The sequence below is a fragment of the Helicoverpa armigera genome, chromosome 16, assembly GCF_030705265.1.
Source record: "Helicoverpa armigera isolate CAAS_96S chromosome 16, ASM3070526v1, whole genome shotgun sequence".
NCBI lineage: Eukaryota > Metazoa > Arthropoda > Insecta > Lepidoptera > Noctuidae > Helicoverpa > Helicoverpa armigera.
This window is the reverse complement of record NC_087135.1, coordinates 9825179-9852150: the sequence shown is the minus strand read 5'-3', so window position 1 is coordinate 9852150 and position 26972 is coordinate 9825179. Positions and strand designations below refer to the sequence as shown.

Below are 26972 nucleotides of genomic sequence, written 5' to 3'. Positions count from 1 at the left end.
CGGTTTTTTATTTAGTAGTATAATATCATGACATTTGGATCCAGTGTTGCTAGAGTAAATATAAATTAGGTGAGGTCCAAAAACAAAAATATTGAATGAAGTAGGTAATGTTTCTCATTAATTTTCTTAAATAGTATTTGAACGTATTTTTTACTATAGTTATACTACTAATTACTACTATACTTACTATAATTTAAAGGAAACCTTTTATTTACTACCCATACACTGGCTGATATAGATGAAAAAAATGTAGGAGATGCTATTTGCTGTTAAAAAGAAATGAAACTTTAATGGCATCCTTAAATATTTTCTGCCAAAATGGCCAGCTCTAAGTGTTAAATTGCAATGCAGAGGTTGCATATCAAATAAATTTGTAACTAAACTTACACTAGAAAACCAATTTATGTATTCAAAACCAGTTTTAACTACTTGAAAAACCGTATAAAAACTTTTTTCAAAAGGTACTTACTTATTTTTCTAATTAAAATATAAGATACCAAGGATTATAATAAGAGTAACAACGAACATAGTAAAAATAGGTTTTATTTAAAAATGACTACTTCGTTTGCTTACAATAAATAAATAAAACAATAGTTTATGGTCACGCCATGCCTTGTGGTGGAACTTGGCGCACAGGGATGTAAGGCTGCAATTCGAACGGTGCTGGCTGTTTCTCCCTCTCTTCGAGCACCAGGTAATAACTTCTTACGATTATCATGCAAATCAGCAGCGTAACTGAAAACAACAAGAAAAATCAATTCAGTTTTCGCCAAATGTTATGGCAGTTCGCCTTTCGGAACGTTGTAGGTTGTAGAAGACGCGTTACAGAATTATTTTTAGGTGACAATGGAGTGCCAGTCACTTATTAACTTATGTAAATAACCCACCCATTGTAAATATCTATGTAAATAAAAACCATTTTTGTAAATACGTAGATTAGGTATTTAGGTATTTTACTACAATAGTTTTTAATTTTAATTGTTAAAATAATTAAATACTTTTTAAAAGGTGAATAAAATAAAATTTTCATCTCTGACATACCCACTCATGTGCCCTTCTTGATTTTTTTTTGTGTTTCAGGGGCACGGTAACTATTTCGAATATTCCCGTAGCGCGCAATGTTTGGTTTACCCTAGGAGCCTCTCTGCTATCAGAGTGTCCGAGACCCCTCTCAATAAAATCTACCAGCCTTATCAGCCTTTAATAACGAAATACTTACAAGACCACTTAAGCACAGGCAGCGTGGCGAAGAAGCCCATGAACACGAAGGTGACCACCACCAGGACCACGCTCAGAGCGAACAGGAACATCACCGCCTTGAAGTAGAACCGCAAGTAATGCGGCTTGTCCTGAAACAGACCAAATAAAACTTTATACATGCAAGCAAACTCAATCATCATCATCTCCCGAGCCTTTTCCCAACTATGTTGCGGTCGACTTCCAGTCTAACCAGATGCAGCTGAGTACCAGTGTACCAAGTACCAAGGAGCAACTGCCCTATCTGATCTCCTCAACCTAGTTACCCGGGCAACCCAATACCCCTTGGTAAGACTGGTGTCAGACTTAATGGCTTCTGACTACCCGTAACGACTACCAAGGATGTTCAATGTTCAAACAATTGATATCGGAAACAGTAGATGAGATAATCTTATCACGACTTTTGTCTGGAATACGGTTTGTTTATCATAGTTTTTATTTTTCATTTTTACGATGCCACAGTAAATGTGTCATCAATAAATACCAGAAATCATGGGTATTACGCGTCGGCCGTATCTGTGATTATACCGGATATCCTTTGGTTCTACGTTCCACTGTGGTTCTACGAAATATTTTCAATAATATGAGTGGGTCTCAAAAACATGTTTTGCCTGAAAATACAAAACCAGGGATAAACAATGTACTTTTAGAAGAAAATAATATTCTATTGTCTGATACGCCACTGGATAATGTTGAAAGAAAACATTATGAAGTAATCTGGACTTGACAAGAACAGTTCTGCAACATTACCAGACTTGAGCAATCGGTGTAATCAATGCACTCTTGCGCATGAAAGCACAAAGCAGTGGCACAATAAAACTGTCGGATTCATTGACTCCTATTCTATACGAGGATCCCTTTATATTTGTGGCCTAATAACTATAAATCAAAAATCCTCAAGTAGTTTCCATTGCAGCGTTGTCCGCAATTTTATCAGAATTTTACTTTTGAACCATTGGAAAAATATTTGTAGCCTATAGGATATAAAAAATCTTCAGATCTAACCAACCAGGCCGAGTCTGGCCAGGTTTTAAAGCTTCTTCTCAAACTCTCATTAATTTTATCGGGTAATGAAAGAGATATACGAACTTAAACATCATAAATAGGTACTTACGGTATGTGTCCCAATCACCAAAATAATACTGATAGTGACATTAAACAGGAACACTAGTAGATAGTAGGCGAAGGACAGGTACAGGCCCAGGGCCGCCCTCGCCACCTCGTTGGGCGGATGCTGCGGGTTTGGTCTATCTTTGCTATCCTGAACAAACTCCGACACTTTGAAGATTGACCACGAGACTGTGGCCAGCGTTAGGCAGGAAGCTATCTGAAATATAAGGAAATAAGTTTAGGGGTATGTATATCATGCAGGATTTTGAAGAGCCTCTATGTAGACGAGCCTTCTCCCAACTATGTTGGCGTCCGCTTTCACTCAAACGGTTGCAGCTGAGTACCAGTGTCTTGCATGGAGCGACTGCCTATCTGACCTGCTCTACTCAGTCACCTGTGCAACCAGAAGTGGAGGACCGGGTATCCGACTTTCTGTCTTCTACCTTTAAAGAGGGATGATCAAAGAAAAACTTTATTGTAGGTATAAAGTTAAATACTTGGCTCTAGAAAACAAAAAGAGCGAACTGTACGGACGGGTGATTTTTAATTATTTTCCATCCAAACTAATATTATAAATGCGAAAGTAACTCTGTCTGTCTGTCTTTTTGTCTGTCTGTCTGTCTTTTCTTCACGCCTAAACTACTGAACCGATTTGTGTGAAATTTGGTACAGACATAGTTTGAAACTTGAGAAAGGACATAGGATAGTTTTTATTAAAAAATGAATAAAAATAAAATTATTCCGGACATATAGCGCCATCTATTGGTCAAATCAAAAATCTGCTGGTAGTCACTATTCCACGCGAACGAAGTTGCGGGCAAAAGCTAGTAAAAAATAAATCCTAGCCTTCGGAAACTTAGCTACTAAATTAAAATACGATACCAAACCTGTTGCTAATCACCAGTAAGAGGCGCTCTAAAATTAACTATAATACACTAGCACCAATATTATGATCACAATAAAGGTAGGTAGTATTTCCAAAATAATATATAACAAAAAATACTCACAATAGACACATATCCAATGAGTAACACGCCAATCTTCAAAGGAATGCAGTAACAGCACTTATTGTACCGCGGCAATTCGAAACCCATTGTCACTTCACTCACTTACACTTTAGTTTTCAAATTATAACATTAAATAGTTTCACAAAAAATTGTTTAGAAGACTCAAAGACTATCGCGTGCGTCGGGTTTGTTTCTGATAATAACTTTAACCAGCATTATCAGTTATCTGATAAAAGGTTGATGTCGATAACGATGACCAATGAACCATTAGGAAATAAACTGTTTGGGTATCACCTCGATTATTTTAGGTGTGTTTTTTAGGTTATTGTGAAAGTAGTTTATCTGATAGGAACGCGTATGCTCTTGAGTTCTGTTTCCTAAGTGTATGTGTCCTTAGCGCTTGATAGGAACAATATATATTGTGTATTGTCGTCACTGTACTACATAGGTAACTGCACCTTTTGTCTTATCTTGGGTATCTCTGAATGACACAAGCCAAAGTTGTATAGCTATGTAGGTGTACATGTGTGTTTGTAACAAGGTGCATTACACTACATTAGATGAGATACGACTGATCCCCCTACAGATCTTACCTATGTAGTATAATAAAATTATATCCGGGTTCAGGAAAAAGGTCTCAAGGGACGCGATAGATCTTCCCCCGTTCGGAGCATTATATGATCGCCCTCGACAGAGACATTGAACGATCAAAGTGGTACTCATTTAATTAATCTAAACTAATACTTGTTTCTATCCTTACAATACGGAGGAAACATACCAACTACAAAACTACTGAAAAATTCTTTCACATATGGAAAGCTACACTCTTCTCCAGTACCTATGTCATAAGCTATATTTTATTCCGGTACGGGCAGCAGTTCTCACAGGAAGCGCGCGGATGACACTGAGGGAAAATGGCTGGCATTCAATATCTACGTTTAGTTAATAAGGCTCTGTCACTAGAAAAGATTTTATGTCATAAACACGTACAAAACGAAACATTTGTGACATCACATTGTATTAGATAGTGTAGGATCTATTCAGTCAGCGACTCAGTCGCAGTCGCACATTGATCTTTCAGGCTTTTTTTCTTTTTTCTTCTTTTTGCCGTGTTTTTCGCAAACGCATTCGGATGGCGGTGTGTCGTCGCAGAACGCATTCATATCAAACTTTACACCTTCGTCGCAAATATCCACGTAGTAGCTGTACACGACTATGAAGCCGTAGAACTCAAGGACTGTGGAAACGTAACAAATTCCTTATTATTTAGTGGTGGTCCCCATAGGTCTTTGAAACGTAGTCTATTTTTCCATTATGGACATTCTAATTTCGAAAAAGTACCTATGTTCAGACATATTTTTATATCATAGCGGTGCCTTTCAGAGTGACATGATAAACCCTTTATTTTGATACTCATTTGCAGAAAATCCCGCAGTCCTCAATCTGGATGTAGGTATTATTAACGTTTTAAATGTATTAAAAGACCTGGGCAGGTAATATAGACAAATCCAATGACACCGTCATTAATTGTCTTTATCCATTCCGCCGTTGTCATAAAAATCTTTGCAGTGGGGTAAAAAATAGGGCAACAAATTAAAACGTTGGTATACTCACTAAGAACCATGAGGTACAGTAGATAATATCCAGTGAGAGCGGTATGCGTGATGCTCAGCACTACGAATAGAGAGAGCTCAATGAGCCACGTGCAGAACCGGCATACCAGGTACTGGTTGACGCGGTACGGAGTATCCTGAGACAGCGATATACAATAATAAGCGTAATGGATGGACAGCGCAAAAAATTGTGATTCCAATTAGTCCGCATTGTAGATTGTTAAAAAATATTGGGCACGTATTTCTTATTTTAGATCATAATATAAGGCAACAAAGAGTGGGGTCTAAATGACGTCACGTCCATGTTAAATTTATACTAAGAAGTGACGTAGCACAAAATTCAATCCTGTTGTACCTATCTTCGTTGTTATTTGTTTGTGAGAGAAAATAAAAAATACGTGTCCATTATTTTTGGGTTATCTAAAAAACGGATTTACTAATTACTTTTTTTATTCGCCATGCCTGTTGAAGAAAAATATCCGATTTTGAAGGAATTATTTGGATTAGGATTGAATTTATTCCATAAGGAACTCTTGTCTTGTGTCTTTGCGAACCGACTTTAAAAGGGTTTGTTTGTAAGGTCAGGACCAATCTTGGTTGCTTACTTCAACGTTATTGACTTGTTTTTACACTCCCCTTTCCATTTGGGCATCTTTTCGTGATCGGTGAGAACAACCGAGGCAGGTAGGCTTTATATGGGAGTTTAAATACAATCTAATACATACGTAATAAATTCCTATCCCCAAGTAAATGGTAAAGATGCACAGGAAGCACTGGGTGATGATGAGGATTTCTTGCATGATGAAAATGTAGAAGAAGAACTGCTCCAATGACTTCGGGACATAGTAAGACGATGTCGAAGTTGCTGGCAGGAACGTGGTTATCATCGAATTTAAGAAGAAACCCAGGAAGAACAGCGACCGGCACTGGACAATTAAAATTAGTTTAGGGCGAGATGGGCGCGGTCGGTTTATTAGGTTATTAGATTTATTTTTTGTAAACCATCTAGAAAAAGGTGTCCGTTACCCAGACCAGTGATGTTGTCGACAATGATCATTTGAATCTTATAGATAATTAGTTTTGCGGATTCTGTAATTGTTGTGCACATTTATAAATTTGTTGCGCTTATATATATTATTTGTTGCGTTTTTTAATTATTTCACAAAAACATTTCCTGCTGGCGTAACGTTACGCCAGCCAGACCTTTTTCTTTCTAAAGGGAATATTTAAATAAATATTACCTATAAAATTTGTTGTCTGGATAAAGTAAATGTCTTCGGTTGCGAAGTTATTCGAGATTTTGCTGGGGTAACGTTTTTGGTTTTGATAGATCTCTGAAATGATTAAGCGGATTCTTATCATATTTTGTACATGACTTCCTAGGACTTAGTTTAAATTTGTTCTGCAATAATAAAACCAAAATAATGCATATCTTAAAGGTTATTTCATTAAATGAAAAACATTTCAATTGGTCCTAGCACTCTTAATAAGAAGTCTAAAGACTTACTTTAAACGTTATTTTAAAGTTTTTAACTGCCTTCAAATGTATGTGAAGTTTCAGTAGTAGTTATCCTGTAAGTATTTAACAAGTTATGATGATATTCAGTTCTTCGCGAACACGGTTTTGATGCGCGCGGTGTTATTTGGCCACTGGATTGGAATATGAACTGAATGTTATGTCAATTATTAATTTTTTAGATCAGTTGTATATCAGTAAAATTTCAGCTCAGTACATTGGATAATTAAATGTGATAATACGATTAAAGTCATTAGGAAGTGAATGACCGTGGTAACCCGAACAAGTTTAGGTGGTTACGAAAAAGCGAAAAATATGTACGCAACAATTACAGAAGCCGCAAAACTAATTATCTATAAGATTCAAATGACCATTGTCGACAACATCTGGCCTGGGTAACCGACACTAGAAAAAGAAGCTCCTTCTGAAAGAGGTCTGTCGACTTCACTTTGAAAACGGACGACTTTCAATGCTATTTTGAGGTGAACCAGGAGCCTAGGCATTTTTTTAACGACGTCAAACATCATCAAAAGACCCCTTCTCCGCTGTGGGTTAGCAGCGGTGAGGGAGTGTCAGACTCTTACTGACTAAAAACCGTCGTGTTCCGTCGTAGGCCTTTTATGAACCAGGGCCGTGGTAACTCTTTCGAACAGTCCCGCAGCCCCAGCAAGCCTAGGCAATCGGTCCTATTTCATGTACTTACTTGATTTAATTGATTTAATTAGTTATTTTAATGAATGAAAAGTATAAATGTTATTAATTACCACTGTCCATATTAGAATCACAACACATCCGGTTTTTAAAGAATATAGCAGAAGAAAAGTCATGACTGTCGGTAGATTCACATTTATATTGGTGCACATTTAGATTTGTTTTGATAATAATACTTTACTTTTAGATTTAATAATTTTCTATAAAAGATTTAATGTCAAATATTCCACATTTGACATGTTGGCTGTGACTGACATCCATATAGTCAATGCATAGCGTACACATAGCGTAAAAGGTTTTTTTTTATAATTTCCCTATCTCAGAGCAATAAGTCCCTATTCTGTGAAAAAGGAGATTGGGGGTTCCTGGGCTATCGGCGACAAAAATCAAAAATTCCGATACAAAAAGCGTTATTTTTTGGTTTTGTACACTTCGCAGATAGAACTACATACCTATCAGTAATTCTAGGACTACTCTAGTTCTTCTTCTAGTTGACACTACATCCATTAGTCGGTACCACAATCATCGCTAGCCGCTGATAGCCCAGGGTCCATAGAAACTTGCCAATTGCCCCTTGTGAAAATTACCATGAGATTAGCCAAAGATTACCTTTAAACTTACATACATAGGGCTTTTAAACAATGCGATGCGATGCAACTCAATTAAAATATGTCATCAAACCTGTGCTAATCACAAGGGGTGCTGCCACCAATATTCAAATCCATAAAAAAATTGAAGAGGTAGGACCTGCTTCCAAAATAACGTCTAAACAAAAAACCCATCGCATCATAGTTTTGTATAGTTGCGATGCGATTTTGAACGGCAAACCGTTTAGTACCTTCAAGTGTATCGTTTTTGTAGGCATGGGGCAAGGTGATAATAAACTCAAAAGCTCTTCGAATTAAGATATGCTCACTCTAAAATAATCAAAACATATCTTCATCAGCTCTCAACCCATAGTAGGTACTTTCGTGTAAAATAGTGCCCATTATGATTAAGTCAATCATAAGCTATATTTTATATTGGATACTGGCAGTAGACACCCGGGAAAAAACGGCTTCGTTTAATTAGTTAGGCTCGTTTACACGCAAGGATTTCTGTCCTCAAAGGCATTGGGCGTTGATATTGAAGATCTATCTAAGAAATTTAAACAATATTCAAAAGTTGATGAAATCAATAAAACACGCGTACAGAATGAAACATTTGTAACATCGTATGAATGAGACAGTGTATCTATTGTCAGTGAATCAGCAGTCGCAGATTGATCTTTCGGGTTTTTTGGGTTCTTTTTTCTTCTTTTTGCCGTGTTTTTCGCAAACGCATTCGGAGGGCGGTGCGTCGTCGCAGAATTCATTCATATCAAACTTTACACCTTCGTCCAAAATGTCCACGTAGTAGCTGTACACGACTATGAAGCCGTAGAACTCAAGGACTGCGGAAACGTACAAATTCATTATTATTTAGTGTTGGTCCTTAATGAACGACGCACCCCGTATCTTTGAAACGTAGTCAATTTTTCCCTTATGGACATTCCAATTTCGAAAAAGTACCTGAGCAGGTATGTTCAGTCATATTTTTTATATCATAACGGTACCTTTTAGGGTGGCATGATAAACCCTTTATTTTGATACACATTTGCAGAAAATCCTGCAGTCCTTATTCTGGTTTTATTATTAACGTTTTAAATGAGTTAAGAAGACCGGGGCAGGTAATAGAGACAAATTCAATGACATCCTCATTAATTGTTTTTATCCATTCAGCCGTTTTAATTAGAATTTTTGCAGTGGGGTAAAAAATACAGGCAACAAACTAAAATGTAGGTATACTCACTAAGAACCATGAGGTATATTAGATAATATCCAGTGAGAGCGGTATGCGTGATGCTCAGCACCACGAAAAGAGAAAGCTCAATGAGCCACGTGCAGAACCGGCACACCAGGTACTGGTTGACGCGGTACGGCGTATCCTGAGACAGCGATATACAATAATGAGCGTGATGGACAGGTCATACAAATTGTGTATTTCTTATGGGAATTTAAATACAATTTAATACATACGTAATAAATTCCTATCCCCAAGTAAATGGTGAAGATGCACAAGAAGCACTGGGTAATGATGAGGATTTGTAGCATGATGAAAATATAGAAGAAGAACTGCTCCAATGACTTCGGGACATAGTAAGCCGATGTCGAAGTTGCTGGCAGGAACGTGGTTATCAACGAATTTAAGAAGAAACCCAGGAAGAACAGCGACCGGCACTGGACAATTAAAAATGAGTTTAATGCGAGATATTGGGTTATTAGAGATCTATCAGACAGAGAGCGTTCGCGCGGTCGAGCCTTCAAGGGGTCAGTTTTGCGTTGGAGCTCTAGTCTACTACTTCTATTTGACCGACGCGGTGTGAGCATGTCTATGTAACGTAATGTAACAGAAAGAACGCAAAACTGACCGCTTGAACGCTTGACCGCGTAACCGCTCCCTGTCTGATAGATCCCTTAGATTTCTTTTTTGTAAACAACCTATTAAAAGAAGCTTCGTCTGAAAGAGGTCCGTCGACTTCACTTTGGAAACGACTTTCAATGCTTATTTTTAGGCGAACCAGGAGCCTAGGCTAGCGGTCCTTTTTCATGTACCTATGTTGTAGCTATTTAACTAGTTCTGTCTGTGCAAGCCAGATCCACTATGAACTTCGTCGGCGCTAATACACTTCTGGACACATCTATTGGCCCACCTTGTATTTTCAGTTTCGTTTGGTCCTAGCTAAATTTTTATATTAGGTCGAGCAAAAGGTTTTTATGCAGTTTTGATCCTTGCACATTCACAATTTCATTCAATAGTCTTTTTTTGAATTTCGAATACAGAATTTAAAGAAACAAGAGACAATTTGGAGCCTGCTTGTTGATATCAAACAATCGATTACTAAGAAAACTTGGTTTTATTGGTTTACTTGGTTACTTATTCTTGAAAAAGTGATTGATATCTTTGGTTTTGCAACAAACATTACTTATTCTTAACATTAAGGTGAGGTTCTCTCAATAATCTATGGATACTTCACCTGAAGTCGCCGCCCAAGCTGTGGCACTTATTCAGGCTGGACACAGCCAAAGAAACGTGAGTGCTCAACTTAATTTAAGTCGATCTGCGGTCCGAAATGTTTATCGGAGGTACCTAGAGACTGGCGGCTTTGTTCGTCACCAAGGAAGGCCACGATGTCGGGTCACAACTGAAAGGCAGGAGCGATTCATCGTGACGACCAGTTTGAGAAAACGTCACCTTACCTCCATTGAGATACAAAAACAACTTCGCGACTTCCACGGGGTATCTGTGAGTGCTCGAACTGTTCGGAGAAGTTTAAAAGAACACGTTGTGGTACCACACAAGCCAGCTAATGGGCCCAAACTAACGAGAGCCCACCGAACAGCGCGCCTTCATTTCGCACGCAGTCATTAAAATTGGACACAGCAAGATTGGAGCCGTGTACTCTTTTCTGATGAGTCTAAAATTGTGTTACATGGCAATGATGGAAGGAAGAAGGTCTACCGACGTAAGGGAGAGCGTTTCGCACAATGCTGCTTTGAAGAGAGGGTTGCTTATGGCGGTGGCTCAAGGACTGTCTGGGGCGGTATATCCGCGAGCGGCAAAACTCAACTTGAGGTTGTTACAGGACCACGGCTGCCAACATTAAATGCTGAAAGGTACATTCGTGAGTGCTTAGGACCTCACGTGATACCATACGCGGACTATGTGGGCCCAAATTTCCTTTTTATGCATGATAATGCAAGAGCCCATGCGGCCGGCATTGTCAGGGAATATCTTCGGGATGTGAATATCACAGTTATGGACTGGCCAGCCAGAAGCCCAGACATGAACACCATTGAGCACATGTGGGACGAGCTAAAAAGACGTGTTAGGGCTCGTCAGCCAGTTGCCCAGACGATGCTGGAGTTGAAAACTGCCATAGAAGAGGAATGGGAGATGATCCCTCAAAACTTCACAGAGCGGTTGATAAACTCTATGCCTAATCGTATGAGAGCTGTGGTAGATGCCCATGGAGGCAACACACGTTATTAAATTAAACCTTTATTTGATAAAACATGTTTTTTATTCAAAAATCAATTGCCTTTAACGAGGCACATATCCGACTTGTTAGGCGTAGCTCCATGTCGTATGGTATTCTGAATTCAAATTTAAAACAATACGATCGAAAAAGAAGGTAAAATGTATCAGGTTTAAAACTGCATCAACAGTTTTTGTTCAATCTAGCAATTATATTTGGAAGGAGCCATCGAAACCTAAACTCTAAGGTGGGCCAATAGATGTGTCCAGAAGTGTATATTCAAGGTCCATAGGAAGAAGGCTTAATAACTGGCAGATCGACTGAAAGTTACGACATCTCAGCCTAGAGATATCAACTGGCTAGCCTTTAAATGCAGGCTTGTTATTATGCAGTAGTATGAAAAGTATAAATTAATTACCACTGTCCATATTAGAATCACAACACATCCGGTTTTTAAAGAATATAGCAGAAGAAAAGTCATGACTGTCGGTAGATTCACATTTATATTGGTGCACATTTAGATTTGTTTTGATAATAATACTTTACTTTAAGATTTAACAAAATTCTATAAATGATTTATTGTCAAATATTCCACATTTGGCATGTTGGCTGTGACTGACATCCATAGTCCATAGCGTAAAAGGATTTTTTTTCACAAGTTCCTATCTCAGAACAATAAGTCCCTATTCTGTGAAGATGACTATGCTATTAGCCAAAGAGTACCTACGCTACGTACGTACATAGGTAGGCTCATTTTCAAATTGTTACTTGAGTTACGCAACAACTTATTTTCGGAGACTAACTCTCTAACTGACTTAGTCAGTTAGGATAGTATTTCATTATGAGGAAATGGCTTGGCACGCGACGACGGTATGAGACCAGACGGCATGTCGTTATTCCCTTGGAAGATGGGTAGACCTTTAGTATGGGACAAAACTTGTGTCTAAAAACGAACTCTTGTACCATCCCACCAGGCAAGTTCTGCGTGCTGTGCTGCTGCTGCCGCTGCAGCCGCGGAGAACCTCAAGTGGCGGAAACATAGTGGCCTTTTCGGAAACTATGTTTTCGAACCGTTTGGGTTGAAACCTTCGGGTCGTGGGAGCCGAATGCCCACATTCTATTTAAAGATCTCTCTAAGGTTGACGCTTCTCCTGACCAAAAGGCTGGCTATTACCTCGGACAAAGGATAAGCACGCTAGGGACGAACTTATTTATGCTTTTTAGTTTTCGTTTTTTTACTAGAAAAGTTTTTAATTAATGTGTTAATATTTGTACATGTGGTCAATAAATAAATAATTAAACAAATCTTCAAAAACAATATATAAGTAGGTATGTTTTGTATTACACACAAGTTAAGTTATGTAAAAAGGACTTTGATCGTATTACGCCCAACCGGACGTGGATATTTTTAGGATAAGAACCGCCTACAATTTGAACAGTTTTAGAAAAAACAGTACCCAAATATACAATGACTAATTTCGCGCCTGGCTTAGCTTTTCGCGTAAATGATGGACATTCCATCGATATTATCATAATAATTTAAATCCACGCAGATGCCCATATGCACAGATTAGCGGAACCTTGAAACAATATAATTATTGTAATTGTAATGTTTTCGCCTGACTGATAATAAGCTGTGAAAAATTATTTTCAAAGCCATATTAGAATGTTTATGAATTGAGTTTGGGTCTGTTGGAAGCAAGGAAGAGCATTGTTAGATAGTAGATATCATAACTCTGAATTTGAACCACTAGTAGGTACCCACAGCCGTAAGTAGTGGATCAGACGTTTCAAAAAATACAGATTACCGAAAAGTGCAGAAGTGAGAACCACACACTCAATAGATATTTCAAACATTACGTAATAATCTCTTTTTCTTTTTTTTTAGGATGCCAAAAATCAGCAAAATGACCCCTCCCGCTGTGGGTTACCTACTTAGCAGCGGTGAGGGAGTGTCAGACTCTTACTAAAAACCGTGTTCCGTCGTAAGCCTTTTATGTACCAGTGCTGCGGTAACTCGTTTGAAAAATCCCGAAGCAGGCCCGAGGCAGGCCTTGCAGCCGCCCCCCCCCTTCGCCGGTGGGGGACTGGACGCCATAGATTCCCAGACCCCCTCCACTCAGGCGAGGTCGAAGTGCCGCTGGGCCTTTTTAGTGGGTATACCGGAAACGATCTTACCGGGGAGTCCCACATACCCCTCTCCCGTCCCCCGACGGGAAGGGGATGCGCAATAGCATTTTTAGCCCAGCGACAACAAAAAAAAAAATGGCCCTGCAGCCCCGGCAGATCCCGCAGCCCCGGCAGGATTGACCTCAATTAAACTTAGTTGTAAAATTGTTGTTCAGGAACTAAATGGCAAAAATAACATTAATTAGTTACGTTACACGGGTAAATCTTTGGGTAAAACAGTGTAAATTCCGAAATCCTAATAATATTAGGTATGATGTCCGCATGTAAACAAAAATAATACGCATAAAATATAAAAATTCTGAGTAATGCAAAACAATAACTTGGGAAGTCGAGATAATGTGATGTTCCAAGTATTTTTGCTTAAACGATAATTAGGTAAATGGTAGAAATTCATTGAAGTATTAATGTAGTATTCTAGATAAGCTTTTGTACAATGCAATCAATGGATAGCGGACAATTATTAATTCTCAGTAAAAACAATTAGGGTTGATGCTTTTTTCCGGGAGGTCAGTTTGCTATCTATATTATCAGTGAAGAGTAATACTGTAAATAGCATTAATCATCAATTTATTTAGGTTCTTATGCTCGTTGGGATAGAGTTGAAATTATTTTTGATCCCGTAGTGTATGGAGTTTCCGTCAATGTGCAGTTTAGCGATTGATGTGATCCAGAATATGGTAACCGGCTTATTTTATAAGTAATTTCTTTATTTCATTGTTTACATAATTTCTCGTCTAAAACTGAGTAACTAGCTTATACTTGTGGCATGACAAAGATATTATCATTTAAAGTAACAACAGATGTAATGGCATCTTAGTTTTACAGCAACGGTACACAATTTACCTACATATTGTCTCAAAATAAAAACAAAAAAGACTATACTAAAAAAAATGCATTTTAAATATTTCATTTTATAGGCTACATCTGTCAGCAATAATTTTGTAAACCTCTGTAAACTTTTCTTTTACCAAATTGCAGTCACATACCACGTTGTACCGCAGACCAGCAGCTCAAATGTCCGACACAGTCAGTAGGCAGACATCTCCATTAGATAAATACTCTGACAAATAGCTTGAACCACCAGTCTTGACAATAACCCCGTATCGTGCGCGTGTCAAACGTCCCATTTCACGTTCCGTTTTAAAAAAAATACATAAACAAAGATGTATTGCGATTGGCCGACGTTAGGCAGGTGTTGCTTCTGCATGCCCTTAAGAAGAGGTGTGATCACTTTCGGATATATTAACTTAGTGAGTATTTTTTTTTTGTTTTTAAGTTGCGTCGTAATTTTTGAGGATGTAGCTAATTTTGTGAATTTTGGACGCCCACTGTGCTTCTTGTGGTCTTGTCCGAAAGTCGGATTACTACAGCGGTTTATGAATTTTAACATTATTCCTTAAGTACCTAGTGGTTAATCTCAATGTGTCTTTTGATATTCTAAACACGTTTTCTCCTACTCAATGTGCCGGTAAAGTAAATCAGGATATTTCCGATTTCGTTATTTTGTTTTGCTGAAAAGTTTATAAGAATCTGTAAGCACTATTATTGCAGTAGGTCTATAGGTAGATGGAGCTACTGGTCATATATGTAGGTAAATAAAGTAAATGTTCTTCTGTAAGGTCACGGACTAATAATAGACACATATTATTATTAAATAACAATGACAATCTTGTCATCGGTGAACCAGATTCAAACTAGGTTTGAGTATAATGCAGTGGGATGCACATCAACTGTTTATTACATTACCTACTGCTAGAAAACATCATAAAAAGGGAGATTCCATAAATGAACAAGTACTTTTATTTAGATTTTCATTACAAGGCTTACCCTTCAGATCTACCTATAATTTGGTAATGGTTAAGATTATTCAGGTATTTTATAGTAAAGGCAAAATTATTTTGCTTTTATCTTGATACATTTATATGGTCAAAATTACTAGACCTTAATACATTTTATTTAAAATATCTTTTATGGAAGCCTAGGGACCGCTCCCTAAAAACGCCCCCGTTACGCCCATATTTGCCAACTTCCTACTCGCATAAGTAGTAAACAACTCCTATACCTACAGTCACAGAAAAAAAAACAACTATTTGGAGTATAGTAGGTAGGTACTTGATCAATGTACCTATGTTAGTAAACACAACGACAAGGCGGGAACCTTTTACTATCTTTCCAGTCTCAATCTTCCCAAGATTTCCTAAATAAAGTTCTAGTATAAATAAATATAGGTACATATTCATGTCAATGAGAGTTCATCTCCCGAGTCTTTAGACGGCCGTAAGACGGCTTCCAGTCTAACCGGATGTAGCTGAGTACCAGTGTGCCCCAAGGAGTGACTGCCTACCTGACCTCCTCAACCCAGTTATCCGGGCAACCCCATACCCCTTGTTAAGCCTGGCAACGACTGCCAAGGATGTTCAATGACCTAAAGTTTAACGTGCAATCCGAAACACAGTGCTTGGTGTCCAAGATATAGTTAGAAAGTACAGGTACAAACATAGAATAGTTGCGTTGGTACTTGCCTGACCTGGTATTGAGCCCACACACTATACTTGAGAGGTTGGTTCTTTATCCAGTAGGCCACCACGACTTAATATTAATGATAATGGGAGGACTATTTATCTTTATGCGCCTATATATGGACGTCATAAATCTTAATCCTTTGCCTTTCCAGATTTTCAGTGCATTCATGGTGGGGATCTACAGTTACTCCGTCCACGCAGACTTCGGTTTATTTGCGATCTACCACGGGACCAGTGTTGGTGTGTCAATACCTGAAGAAGTTTGTGTCTTTATCTACTGCGTGGAAGTTGTGTTCTCTGCCGTCCTGCTGTATGGAGCTCATAAGGTGACTTTTTATATATTAAGCATAGTTTACACAATGCCAATAAGACTGGCAACCTTCGCTGACTTGGTATTCCCCTCAGTTTATACGCGCTTACGAAAATAGAGCGCCCGTCTATTTCCAAGCTAATGTAACGTAAGCAACCGCAACAATCCGCAGAACTGGCGCCAGGAGGCTGGCTTCGTGTAAATACTGCATTAGTGCATTTTAAATAGTGGTAGGAATTAGATGTAGGGCTTCTTTGGAAATTGGATAAATGACAGAATCGGCAACCATTTCTTTAAAAAGTCTACTATCCTCAAGTAGATAAATCATGTTTTGGTGGTTTTAAAAGTATTGCAGTATATGATAAGGAATACCCACTGATGACTAAAGCTACGGAAATTTCATCAGTGTCTTTACAAATTGTTATCTTTTAGGAATACGAGGTAGGAATAATGGTAGTGTAGCTCGACTGCTTAGGAAGTGATCTTGTGAGGTTATCAAACAGTCTTATCGTTTTGGGTTGACTTAACGAGTACACATTACGACTTATAATATCCGCTTATGTAAATAATTACCTATCGAATGAAAGCTTTGGGAATTAGGTAATAACCTATTCACTTTGTACAATCAGAGTAAGTCCTTTGTTAAGTATTTTTGAAAGACGTAGTAAACCTGCTGCTTAGTGCCTAGACCATCTCTCCCATCTTTTCACAGAAAAATATAATTTGAAAGCCCATAGTGTGTCACACATTTTTGGAGCAAAACGGGCATTTCGGGTGATAGTGCTCTTTTGCCTGATCGTCTCATCATCCTCCGAGCCTTTTTCCCAACTATGTTGGGGTCGGCTTGCCTGATCGTCTATCAGGTAAAATCCTTAGGTAGGTAAAACGCAACCGTTGGACGTTTATTCTAGTAGGAATTGCACCAATTATCCATTTGTGCCACAGGTACCTACTACTTTCGGCGAACTAGTGTATGTACAGTTTTACTCATTCTTTACCTACCACACAACAATATGACTCATTGAGTAGGTACCTGTTTGTACCCTGTTCTGCGAAGATAAACTAAATTCTCATTTTTTTTAAACTGCTGTGGTCAATTACGATGGTTGCCAAAATAAAAAAAATTATGGTGTTCAATTAGAAAGGAAATTACATTTTAACCAGGTTAATTTGAATATCCTTTAATAAAAATAAAAACAGATGCCTATTGACCGTGAACCCATTTAGTGTGAAATAGGCACATCAGCCCATTTAAAATATGAACACATTTTTTTTAAGTTTCTTTAGGTAACGAATGCTTACGTACAATTTAAGTTTAGAAGGCGCTTTACCTATATTCTGTACCTAATTATAGGATATTAAAGTCTTTGTTAGTCGTTTAGGCACATGGGATAGCGTATGCGATGTAGGTATTTGGCTTTCCAAGAGAAGGACCTTCAATGAATAGGTATTCAGAGGTTTCAATGAATTATTATTTCAATAATGATTTCGTACCAAATATTTCCAGTTTCTTGTCTAGTCTGTTTATCTAGACCTCTACATTATGCGCTAGAAACTTGAACTCTGCAGGCGTAGGTTATTGCCAGAGTGACGTCACATGCAGTGATAAAGTGCGGAAAGCCACAATTTGCTATCAGGACCGTGACGGCCATTTGTCATTCGACGCCACTTTACTGCATTATCGTAATTAATGGACAGTTTTGTTTGCCGGTGCCTTTGTGAAAAGTAATTTTTTTAGGAAGCGATTGAGTAAATTATAGACAGGCCTTTTTAACGCAGTTTCATTCGTCTCCCGAAGGCGTTCGTTGTATGTCACAGGACAAAGTATCTTAAGTATGTCTACCAGTTAGGGGCCCACCTATACCCATACCAAACACCCAAACTTCGCTTAGTTTACCCTCAAACACATATTGAAAAACACACAGTAAAAAGTCCTGCCACGGGAGAGGCTCGCAAAATTGAACAAAGAACCAAGTTAAATAGATGTGCTAACACAATCTCTTCCTTTGTTCCAGAAACTAATCCTATACATAAAAACGTACTACTACTTCGCTGTGACCACGACGGTAGCGTCTGTGCTCATCCAGATATTGGACTTCGCAGTGTCTGTGTCCAGTAGGATGGGTTTCTACATGGTCTTCGAAGTACTGCCTCTCATGTTCGCTGCTTTAGGTGAGTTGGAAACCATGCTACCTTTTTTTTAACAACGTCAAAAATCATCAAATTAACCCTCCCGCTGTCGGTTAGCAGCGGTGAAGGAGTGTCAGACTCTTACTGACTAAAAAGCATCGTGTTCCGTCGTAGGCTTTTTATGTACCATGCTACCTTCAAAATGCTTTGGAAATTTTGGCACTTCTAAGACTGCACTGGGCTAGAGAGCATCATCATCTCCCGAGCCCTTTCCCAACTGTGTTGGGGTCGGCTTTCAGTCTAACCAGATGTAGTTGAGTGCCGGTGTTTTACAAGGAGAGACTGCTTATCTGACCTCCTCAACCCAGTCAACTCAATACCTCCTATAGGATACTGGGCTAGAGAGCACAAAAAGCGAAAAATTCCAAGTTCTGAAAGTTAGGGTAAACATTTGATTTATAAGCGTGAATATGGGATAACTAAAATATCGGGTGAATACTCTGCACCGCGTTGCTTAAAAAGAATTGTATCACTTTCCTAGATTAAATGACTGATTCCTACTATAGTCTTTTTAAAGCAGTATTAAGTTTCACTACATTTTGAAAACTTTGTACCTAGGTTACCCACTTACAGTTTCACTAAAATACCTGTTTTTTGTTACAGCCATCCAAATCTACCTCATAATCTTAATAAGGAGTTTGCTGAAGAAGATGGAAGAGTCAGGACCTCATGGCTACGAGAACCAGCTACAGCAGATTGTGTACGAAGGCAAGGTGGAAACCAATGGGGTTTACGACCCCACTGTGGTACCAGTAGATATTTAAAAATAAAGTCATAGATTAAAATATTAGGGGGTTTTGTGAAACATTGCTGGGACATTGTGTAATGGCGCCAGAGATTTTGACATTTACTGGGCCTAATACTATAGGGATCTAAGTTACATCCATTCATCCATCACAGCCCCTAGGTTGTCCGTCTTCGGACGTAGGCCTCCTCCAAATCTTCCAATTTCTGCCTACTTCTTGTACTTCTTTCTAAATTACATAGTTCATCCTTATTGTACCTACTTTTGCAAAATACACTAATTACTTCTTCGAACTTCCCTCTGCCATTCTCCAAGCAATGTTTCATACGATCTCCCCAAAAAGACCAAAGTCCCGAGTACAAGGTACTATTTATACTCTCAAATCTCGTCCTAGCTGTAGTTAATTTACGTAATTTAATTTGTAAATATTTTGTATATAGATTAAGGTAAATTATATAAAAAAATGTGATATACTTACAATAAATAATTATATTTTTACTACTTGTTTTGTTTTTCTATTCCCTTTCGCATGCCTTTTACGCCGTCACAGAAACACCTAGGTGAACCAATTAAAATTACTTAAACCACCCTTTTTAAATATAAGCACCAAAAATCTGCTGTTCTTGATAAAGATCTCTTTTGATAAAACAAAATTGATAATAAACTTTGCATTTAGTAAAGCCGATTGCAGTTTTCTCTCTTTCCAAAAGTCCACCTCAGTAGTAACCCAACCAACCAGTAAGAAGTAAACGAATGGCAGATTAGTATTTTATTTCTTTTATTGCGGGATTGTTCGAAAGAATTTGAGTTTCTTGGCCCTGGTAAGTATATAAAAGTCTAAAGAATGACCATGATGGGTTTTAGTCAGTAAGAGTCACAGCGGGAGTCATTTGATGACTTCCCATAAAAAAAAGATTACCATTTATCCTTATGTGCTGCATCCAGATTATGTCAACGGGAATAATACCCGTGATCTCATAGCGAAGGTAAATATTGTGGACTCGTGGCGACAGTCCATATGAGAGCATTAGATTATGAAACAACTGACACTTCCTCTGTGACGTAAACGCAGGATAATTCAGAGGTCATTGAATTGTAGATATGGTCAAAACTTTTTGAGTTATGCGCTTGTTTGAAGTATAATATTATTATGTCAATGGTTTGAAGTGATTCTGGTTAACAATAGGGCGATAAGTCTAAAATAGGGTTAATAGGTAAGAAGAAACGATGACTGGATTGTGTGAAAGTTGATATGATAAGAAAGAACTTGTGAGATGATACTGCAGATAGAAGAGTATGGAAGGAGAAAAATTGCTGCGCCGACCCCAAATAAAATTGGAATAAGGGCAGGAGGATGATGAATAGAGTGAGAAATCTTTGTAAATTGATTTGATTTTAAAAGTCAGTTTCCTATGTAAAAGTGGGTAAAGTGGTGTTTGTGTGCTAGGCTTTTGTAAGAACTTCTGAACTAAGTATTTATTTAAATCGGTGGTTTAATGTGGTATTGGAATATTTAATTACTCGAGGGGCGGCTTATTCATAAAGTTAAGTCTAGTAAGATTTAAGTATTTCAGTCTTTTTCTTTTCGTCTTTTGTAATTAATATTTAGCTACCTAATTACTAATTAGGTACTTAGTTTCGTCTAGAGAGACGAAAAAGATGAACATAAGGAATATTTTTGTTTTCCTATAAGTAGATAATTTCAACTTGCTTATGTGTTTTTTCATCATTTAGGTAGTGATAAAAAGCGAAATTCGCATAATATTTTCAACCAATAATGGCCTTTGACCCGAAACCATAACTGTAGGTAGACACATGACAATGTTTTTATCAGCAGAACATAAATAAATTGTTTCACTCACTGTTATTTTTTTAATCAAACAGAAAAATTGCTAGCTATAGAGGTATTAAATGATTGATAAACTAATTGCGTTGCGAACTTTTTTGACCTATGTAGGTAGGTCCAATTAAACTAAAACGCTGTTAGGTAAGAGATCGGTATAGGTACATAAATACAAAACGCCTTAAAAAAATAAAACTTATTATGGAACCATTTATTAATCTTGAAAAATAATAAACGGTACAATAAATAAATTGATGAAGAAATGCATTTAAAGGTTTTAGATACCTAATTTTACTACTGGTTAAATTAATGTTACTATTTTTCTTCTTGTTTTTAACAGTTTATTTAGCAAGTAAGAAAATGTTTATATAAAAATAAACCCCCAGTTCTTCAAAAGCGATAAGAGGGTTATTAGTATTTTTTTACACCATGATCTACAAAATTACTAAAAACGCCAGCGTTGATTTATTTTACTTACAAGAATTAAATAAGCTTATCGACATAATCTTCGTACTTTTCCATCTGCTACTTTTCTTACTTATATTTTTCACACATTATAAACATCTTGTGAGCCCTCCAACGCGTAAATAGCTGTGCCATATTGCATGGTGCACTTAGGTCCTGTTTCAGCAGTACTGTTCAAGTATTGGAAGTCGATGTTGGTTTTCAGTTTCATGATCTGACTCCTCAGCAGAAGCAAGAAGTAGGATTGCAGTACTGGAAATGAAAAAAAGAAGAATAGGGCGTCTAGAAACTTTATATTAGTTGCAATGTCTTACTCTGTGGCCGCGCCTATCCTTGTTCCTTATTTGAAACACCCTCAAGTACCTAATATGGATAATTATGCCTAACTAAATAATAAAACAAAAGAAAAATATTCTTCCATCATTAGTCATCATCAGGACGACTAAGGGTGCGCCTAGCTAGACGATGCAAGTTAACATGCGCAAGTGACCCGCGCGCAGGTAATGCTCAAGTCGCTGGACCCGCATGATTTTAAAATGCATAGGTATAGGTAGGTACCCCGCACATGTGTTGCAATAGACGTGTAGACGCACCCTAACGTTCTGGGAAATGGGCGACCAATCCATGAATTGTCTACTACCATAGCATACACTTTACAATCTATAACTTAATTAAATTTAAAATTGAGGACCTACCTACGTAGGTAGGTATAGTAGGAACATATTACCTATGTTAGTAGAATCAAAAAATATTGTAATACGTACCGCTACTAAGAAATATGTTGAAAAAGTTGATTTGCAGCACTATGCGTCCATGGATTCCCTTCATCATGACGAAGCCCATGACTATCAGGGATATCAGGGTCAGAACCCACAACACTATGTGGTAGATGTAGTAGATCTGCAGCAGTTTCACGTTTTTCTGAAAACAAAACGTTGATGGATATTAGGGTCACTGACCTCTGGTGTTACCTGAAAACTCTTTGCTTGAATACTGCGCTAATCATAGAAGAGGTGGAAAAAGCCTAAGGGTCTTAACTGGGGATGGTTAATCCCAACGTTACCTACTAAGAACGCTATCACACACACCAGCCAATTTTCTTGCGCGGGCCCAATGGGTTGTGTCGCGTGTAGGTATACGAGCGACAACAAATAATTGACAACCGTTAGTACAAACAATTTATACCGCGTGAAAATTTTTACCGCGCGGTACCTATGAAGAAAAATGCAACAAAATCCGCTAGTAGGTAGATACTTTAGATAGTCGTGATATATTATTATGTAGTTGAGAACTCGTCATAACTTCTCGATGACTTCAATGACTCACCTTATGACCACCAACAACGAAGAGGGTGTCCAAAGCGAGATTAATCGCAACAGTGACCAGCACTAGTGCCAGGACATATATCTCCAAATAATCACGATCATCACCCATCCTCACAATCTTCTCTTCCAATGCTAACAGCAGTATTAAAGCCGTTATGCTGGAAATGGTCTGGAATTTTAAAAAGTCTTTAAGGAGGTAAACCACACCAATACATACAATAAAGAGTTGAATTTTATGGTTTGTTCTCCCTAAAGGCATCGAAACTTCTGAACTGATAACCATGTAGTTTTTATATCACAGTGTGCCTTCATGATGACTAAGCAAGGACCAAAATGGATACATTTAGGTACTAGCCAAAGAAATACAAAGATATTAAGAAAATGTACCTACTCACCAATTTGATATATCCCCATACCAGCAATCCAAATCGTAGCGGCAAACAGAAGCAGCATTCTGATAAAACTGGCAGATCCATGATCAAATTTTAAAGACCGACAATTACAAGCCTAATTTCAACCTCACTGTACCTGTAGAACTACAATATCCATACAATCTTAGGATAAGTAGTTATTAAAGCAAATTAGTTACAAATAATTATGGACTCTTGAACTTACTTATTAATTTAATACTAATTTATATTTAGCAACGTAGGCTTTTTAACTAGTAGGCACGTAGTCGTTAAAATGTAATGAAAACTATATTAGTTCACGAAGTGTGCGATTACGATTGTCTGTGCACATTTGTTTGTCAAGTACCCACTTCTAAATAAATCGATGATAAAATGAGTCGTCTTATGAATATTAACTGGAAGTCCTACCTTCATCTATATATAATGAGTAGGTAGGTATGTATATTTAATAGTTGCTGAAGTGTCGTCATTGTTTTAATTTAGATTCCACATTAAATCAACTATTATTGTTGTCATATTTAAAACAAATCCTTTACTTACCTCTCAGCAAATTATGTTCCTAGTACCTACTTATAGTTTTTATTCGTGGCCTACTTCGTAAACTTCTAGGTAGGTTATTTCATTTGAATGTAGGTACCTTTCAGAAGGTATGCAATATTTACCGCTTCTAGTTTTCTTATACGGAGTAAAAGAGATAAATTACATTTGGTAATGTTAATAAGATATCCTCTCCATGCAAGCTCAGCTCAGTGGCGGCGTAGCATCGGGTGGCACCCGGGGCGGACTACTTATTAAGCACCCCCCTCAAAAAAAACGACAGTATATAATCACGTAAAAAAAATCCTACAGTGAGCCCTGAAATTTTCGAGATTTAGGACACAAAAGAACCCAAGTAAAAAGAAAACGGTAAATTAATCCGCGAGCATAGCGAGCGCGAAATTTTTGAGTTTTGGAACACAAAAGTACCCAAACAAGTTTGAAGAAAGCAGGGCATAGTGAACAGTGGCGGATTTACCAATAGGCCAAGTAGGTCAGTGCCTAGAGCGGCAGATTTAGAGGGGCGGCAAATTTTGCTAATTTTTTTGCAGTTTTTTTTTTGATAATTATACGAGTACACAATTCATATATAAATAAAGATTAATAAACGCACTGTAATATATGCTTAGGTTTATGTGATCATGAATTTTAAAATATTCCAATAGCGTTTAAATAAAACTAATTTGAAAGATCCGCTCGCTTCGCTCGCGGTTCCTTCATCATTTCTGATTTATTCTGCGCTCTTTGAGTCCAATCAGAAACAGAAACTTAAAGCACCGAAGTAGCAAAAACAACTGACGCTCTACGCTGTTCAGGAGGTGAAGGACTTTTGTGTCCCAAATAATTTCGCTTTTGTATCCCAAAACTCAAAAAATTTCGCGCTCGCTGCGCTCGCAACTTTTTCACTTAACACTGTTTTTTTTCAAACTTGTTTGAGTACTTTTGTGTTCCAAGACTCAAAGATTTCGCCTTTCACTTGACAGTTACTTTTTTCTGATTTCTTTAGATATCATTGCGTCCCAAAAATCACAAATTTCGAGCTCGCTACGCTCGCGGCTGCTTCTCTTTGCAGTGGTTTTTTTTCACACTTGTTTGGGTATGTTTGCGTCCCAAAACTAAAAAATTTCACGCTCGCTGCGCTCGCGACTTTTTCACTTTAGGCCGGTTTTATAAACTCCTTTGGTACTTTACTGTTCTAAAACGTAAAAATTTTGCGCTCGCTGCGCTCGCGGCTTTTTTACTTGACACTGGTTTTTATAAAACTAGCTAGCGCTTTATAACTGTGCTGTGGTATGACTCCGGTTTCTTTATGTTAAACCTAGCAAAAAGCACCATGAATGATTTCTACACGATTTTTAAGTACTTCAATTACAATTTTAGTCCGTGATTATATAGTGTCGTTTTTTTTTGGGGGGTGCTCAATAGGTAGTCCGCCCCGGGTGCCACCCGATGCGGCGTACGCCACTGATCATAGTACCCGAACGAATGAACCGATTTCAATTTACTTTTTTTTGTATTACATGTGTTTTACGGGCGAGTGTTCTTAGACAATACATGTTTTATGAAAATCAATTGAGCCGTTTAAAAGTTACAGAGGTTTTACGCTTTAAAGTCGCTGTCAGATAAACTTGTTAGGTCAACATTAAACTCTTCGGTACAGTCACGAGCAATAATATATATACATTGTCACATTTTCTAAAATATCTCAAATTCCACCATTCAAAAAGTATGTGTTCTATATTTTTTTCTAAATTATCTACATGTAATACTGTATCAAAACTGGGTATACATTGGTTTCATAGTAATATAAACGATACAAAATCACTAAAAAGTTTACACTTAAAATGTAATTTTGAATTATCCATGACAATTTCTATAACATATACACATGAAATGCCAGTTGTATACATATTATAGGAATTGTTATGGATACATTAAAATGATATTGAAAGTGTATACCTACTTTTTTCTGTAATAATTACAGTTTTATAAATATATAAGGGTTGGTTACTACAATAAAACAAAGGTATACAAAATCAGTCTTGTAATTCGTTACCAAACGGAATGATTATTATTAATTAAGCCAATCAAATATAATAATATCGTCGTATCGTCGTAGTATCATCGTGTCGGTGAAAATGGGCCTTAAATTAACTAAAATCTTGTGTAGCCCCCTTCAGCGTTTATAACATCTTGCAGCCTTTCCTGCATTGACGAAACCATATTGTAACATACATTATTGCCTCTAAAACTATCCCATATCTCATGGACGTGTCTGACCAAAGCTTCTCTGGTTCTCGCTTGGTTGCTGTCCCACTCTTGGACCATCAGCCCCCACAAATTCTCTATAGGGTTGAGGTCAGGGCTTTTAGGTGGCCACGGCAACGAATTCACGAAATTCCGGTTGCGACTGAACCAGGCTTGAGTGAATCGGGAATTATGGACACCTGAATTATCCTGCACAAAATCAATAGGCATCAGTTCAGGAAAGTAAACGTTCAGACTAGGAAGTAAAACTTCGTCTAAAATACTGGTATATTGCTCGCTATTCATTCGTCCACTAATCTCTGCCAATTCACCAGGTCCACTGGCTGACATCCAGCCCCAAACGCCGAAGCTTATCCGGCCACTTCTTCTAGATAGCAATATGTTCCTTTCTAAATAACGAGTGTTATTAGGCCGCCATAAAGATAAACGTCCATCAGCAGATGAAACAAACACTTTTTCATCAGAAAAAATGGCTCTGCTGAAGTCGTAGTTTAGGTATTCTCGAGCAAATTGTAGTCTCTGTTCCTTGTGTCGTGCAGATAATAGTGGTTTTCGCGCCGGAACTCTGTGACGTAGGCCAGCTGTGCGTAGGCGACGTCGAATTGTCGAAGTTGATACGCAATGCGAAGATGAAATGTCCTGAATTCTCACAAATCCGTTACTGACTGTTTTTCGTGGACGACCACTACTTTTAAAACTAACAACGTCGCCGTTATCTTCCCACCGCTTGAGCCACAAATACACGGTTTTTCGCTGAAAAAAAAAAGGCATCTAAGTAAATTGTTCTAATGACTGCGCAACGTGTGGCACCCTATACATAGATGTTTAAAACACAACAACAATAAATGCAAACTCACCGTAATTCCCAATTCATTTGCAATGTCTGTTACGGAAAG

General features: G+C 37.8%; 5 protein-coding genes across 5 annotated transcripts; 1 reads left to right on the top strand and 4 right to left on the bottom strand.

Annotated features, from left to right (window-relative positions):
* Positions 1–525: 525 nt before the first annotated feature.
* On the bottom strand, positions 526–19062 carry LOC126055375 (uncharacterized). Its single transcript, XM_049844237.2, has 5 exons — positions 19052–19062; positions 3375–3505; positions 2372–2584; positions 1220–1349; positions 526–735 (listed from the first exon to the last, which is right to left on the bottom strand). Exons 2-5 carry the CDS (start codon positions 3459–3461, stop codon positions 602–604), a joined length of 564 nt encoding a protein of 187 aa, XP_049700194.1. The 5' UTR covers positions 3462–3505; positions 19052–19062; the 3' UTR covers positions 526–601.
* On the bottom strand, positions 4331–7495 carry LOC110372184 (uncharacterized). The gene is made up of 4 exons (XM_021328747.3): positions 7268–7495; positions 5713–5913; positions 4989–5124; positions 4331–4611 (listed from the first exon to the last, which is right to left on the bottom strand). The coding sequence occupies exons 1-4, from the start codon at positions 7364–7366 to the stop codon at positions 4427–4429; spliced, it is 621 nt and encodes a 206-aa protein (XP_021184422.1). The 5' UTR covers positions 7367–7495; the 3' UTR covers positions 4331–4426.
* LOC126055374 (uncharacterized) lies at positions 8328–11889 on the bottom strand. Its single transcript, XM_049844236.2, has 4 exons — positions 11690–11889; positions 9272–9472; positions 9045–9180; positions 8328–8646 (listed from the first exon to the last, which is right to left on the bottom strand). The coding sequence occupies exons 1-4, from the start codon at positions 11786–11788 to the stop codon at positions 8462–8464; spliced, it is 621 nt and encodes a 206-aa protein (XP_049700193.1). The 5' UTR covers positions 11789–11889; the 3' UTR covers positions 8328–8461.
* On the top strand, positions 14532–19729 carry LOC110372188 (uncharacterized). Its single transcript, XM_021328751.3, has 4 exons — positions 14532–14711; positions 16136–16309; positions 18309–18465; positions 19087–19729. The coding sequence occupies exons 1-4, from the start codon at positions 14625–14627 to the stop codon at positions 19245–19247; spliced, it is 579 nt and encodes a 192-aa protein (XP_021184426.2). The 5' UTR covers positions 14532–14624; the 3' UTR covers positions 19248–19729.
* Positions 19730–21331: 1602 nt separating this feature from the next.
* Positions 21332–23619, bottom strand: LOC126055454 (uncharacterized). Its single transcript, XM_064038614.1, has 4 exons — positions 23257–23619; positions 22863–23030; positions 22301–22457; positions 21332–21788 (listed from the first exon to the last, which is right to left on the bottom strand). Exons 1-4 carry the CDS (start codon positions 23335–23337, stop codon positions 21619–21621), a joined length of 576 nt encoding a protein of 191 aa, XP_063894684.1. The 5' UTR covers positions 23338–23619; the 3' UTR covers positions 21332–21618.
* Positions 23620–26972: the final 3353 nt, after the last annotated feature.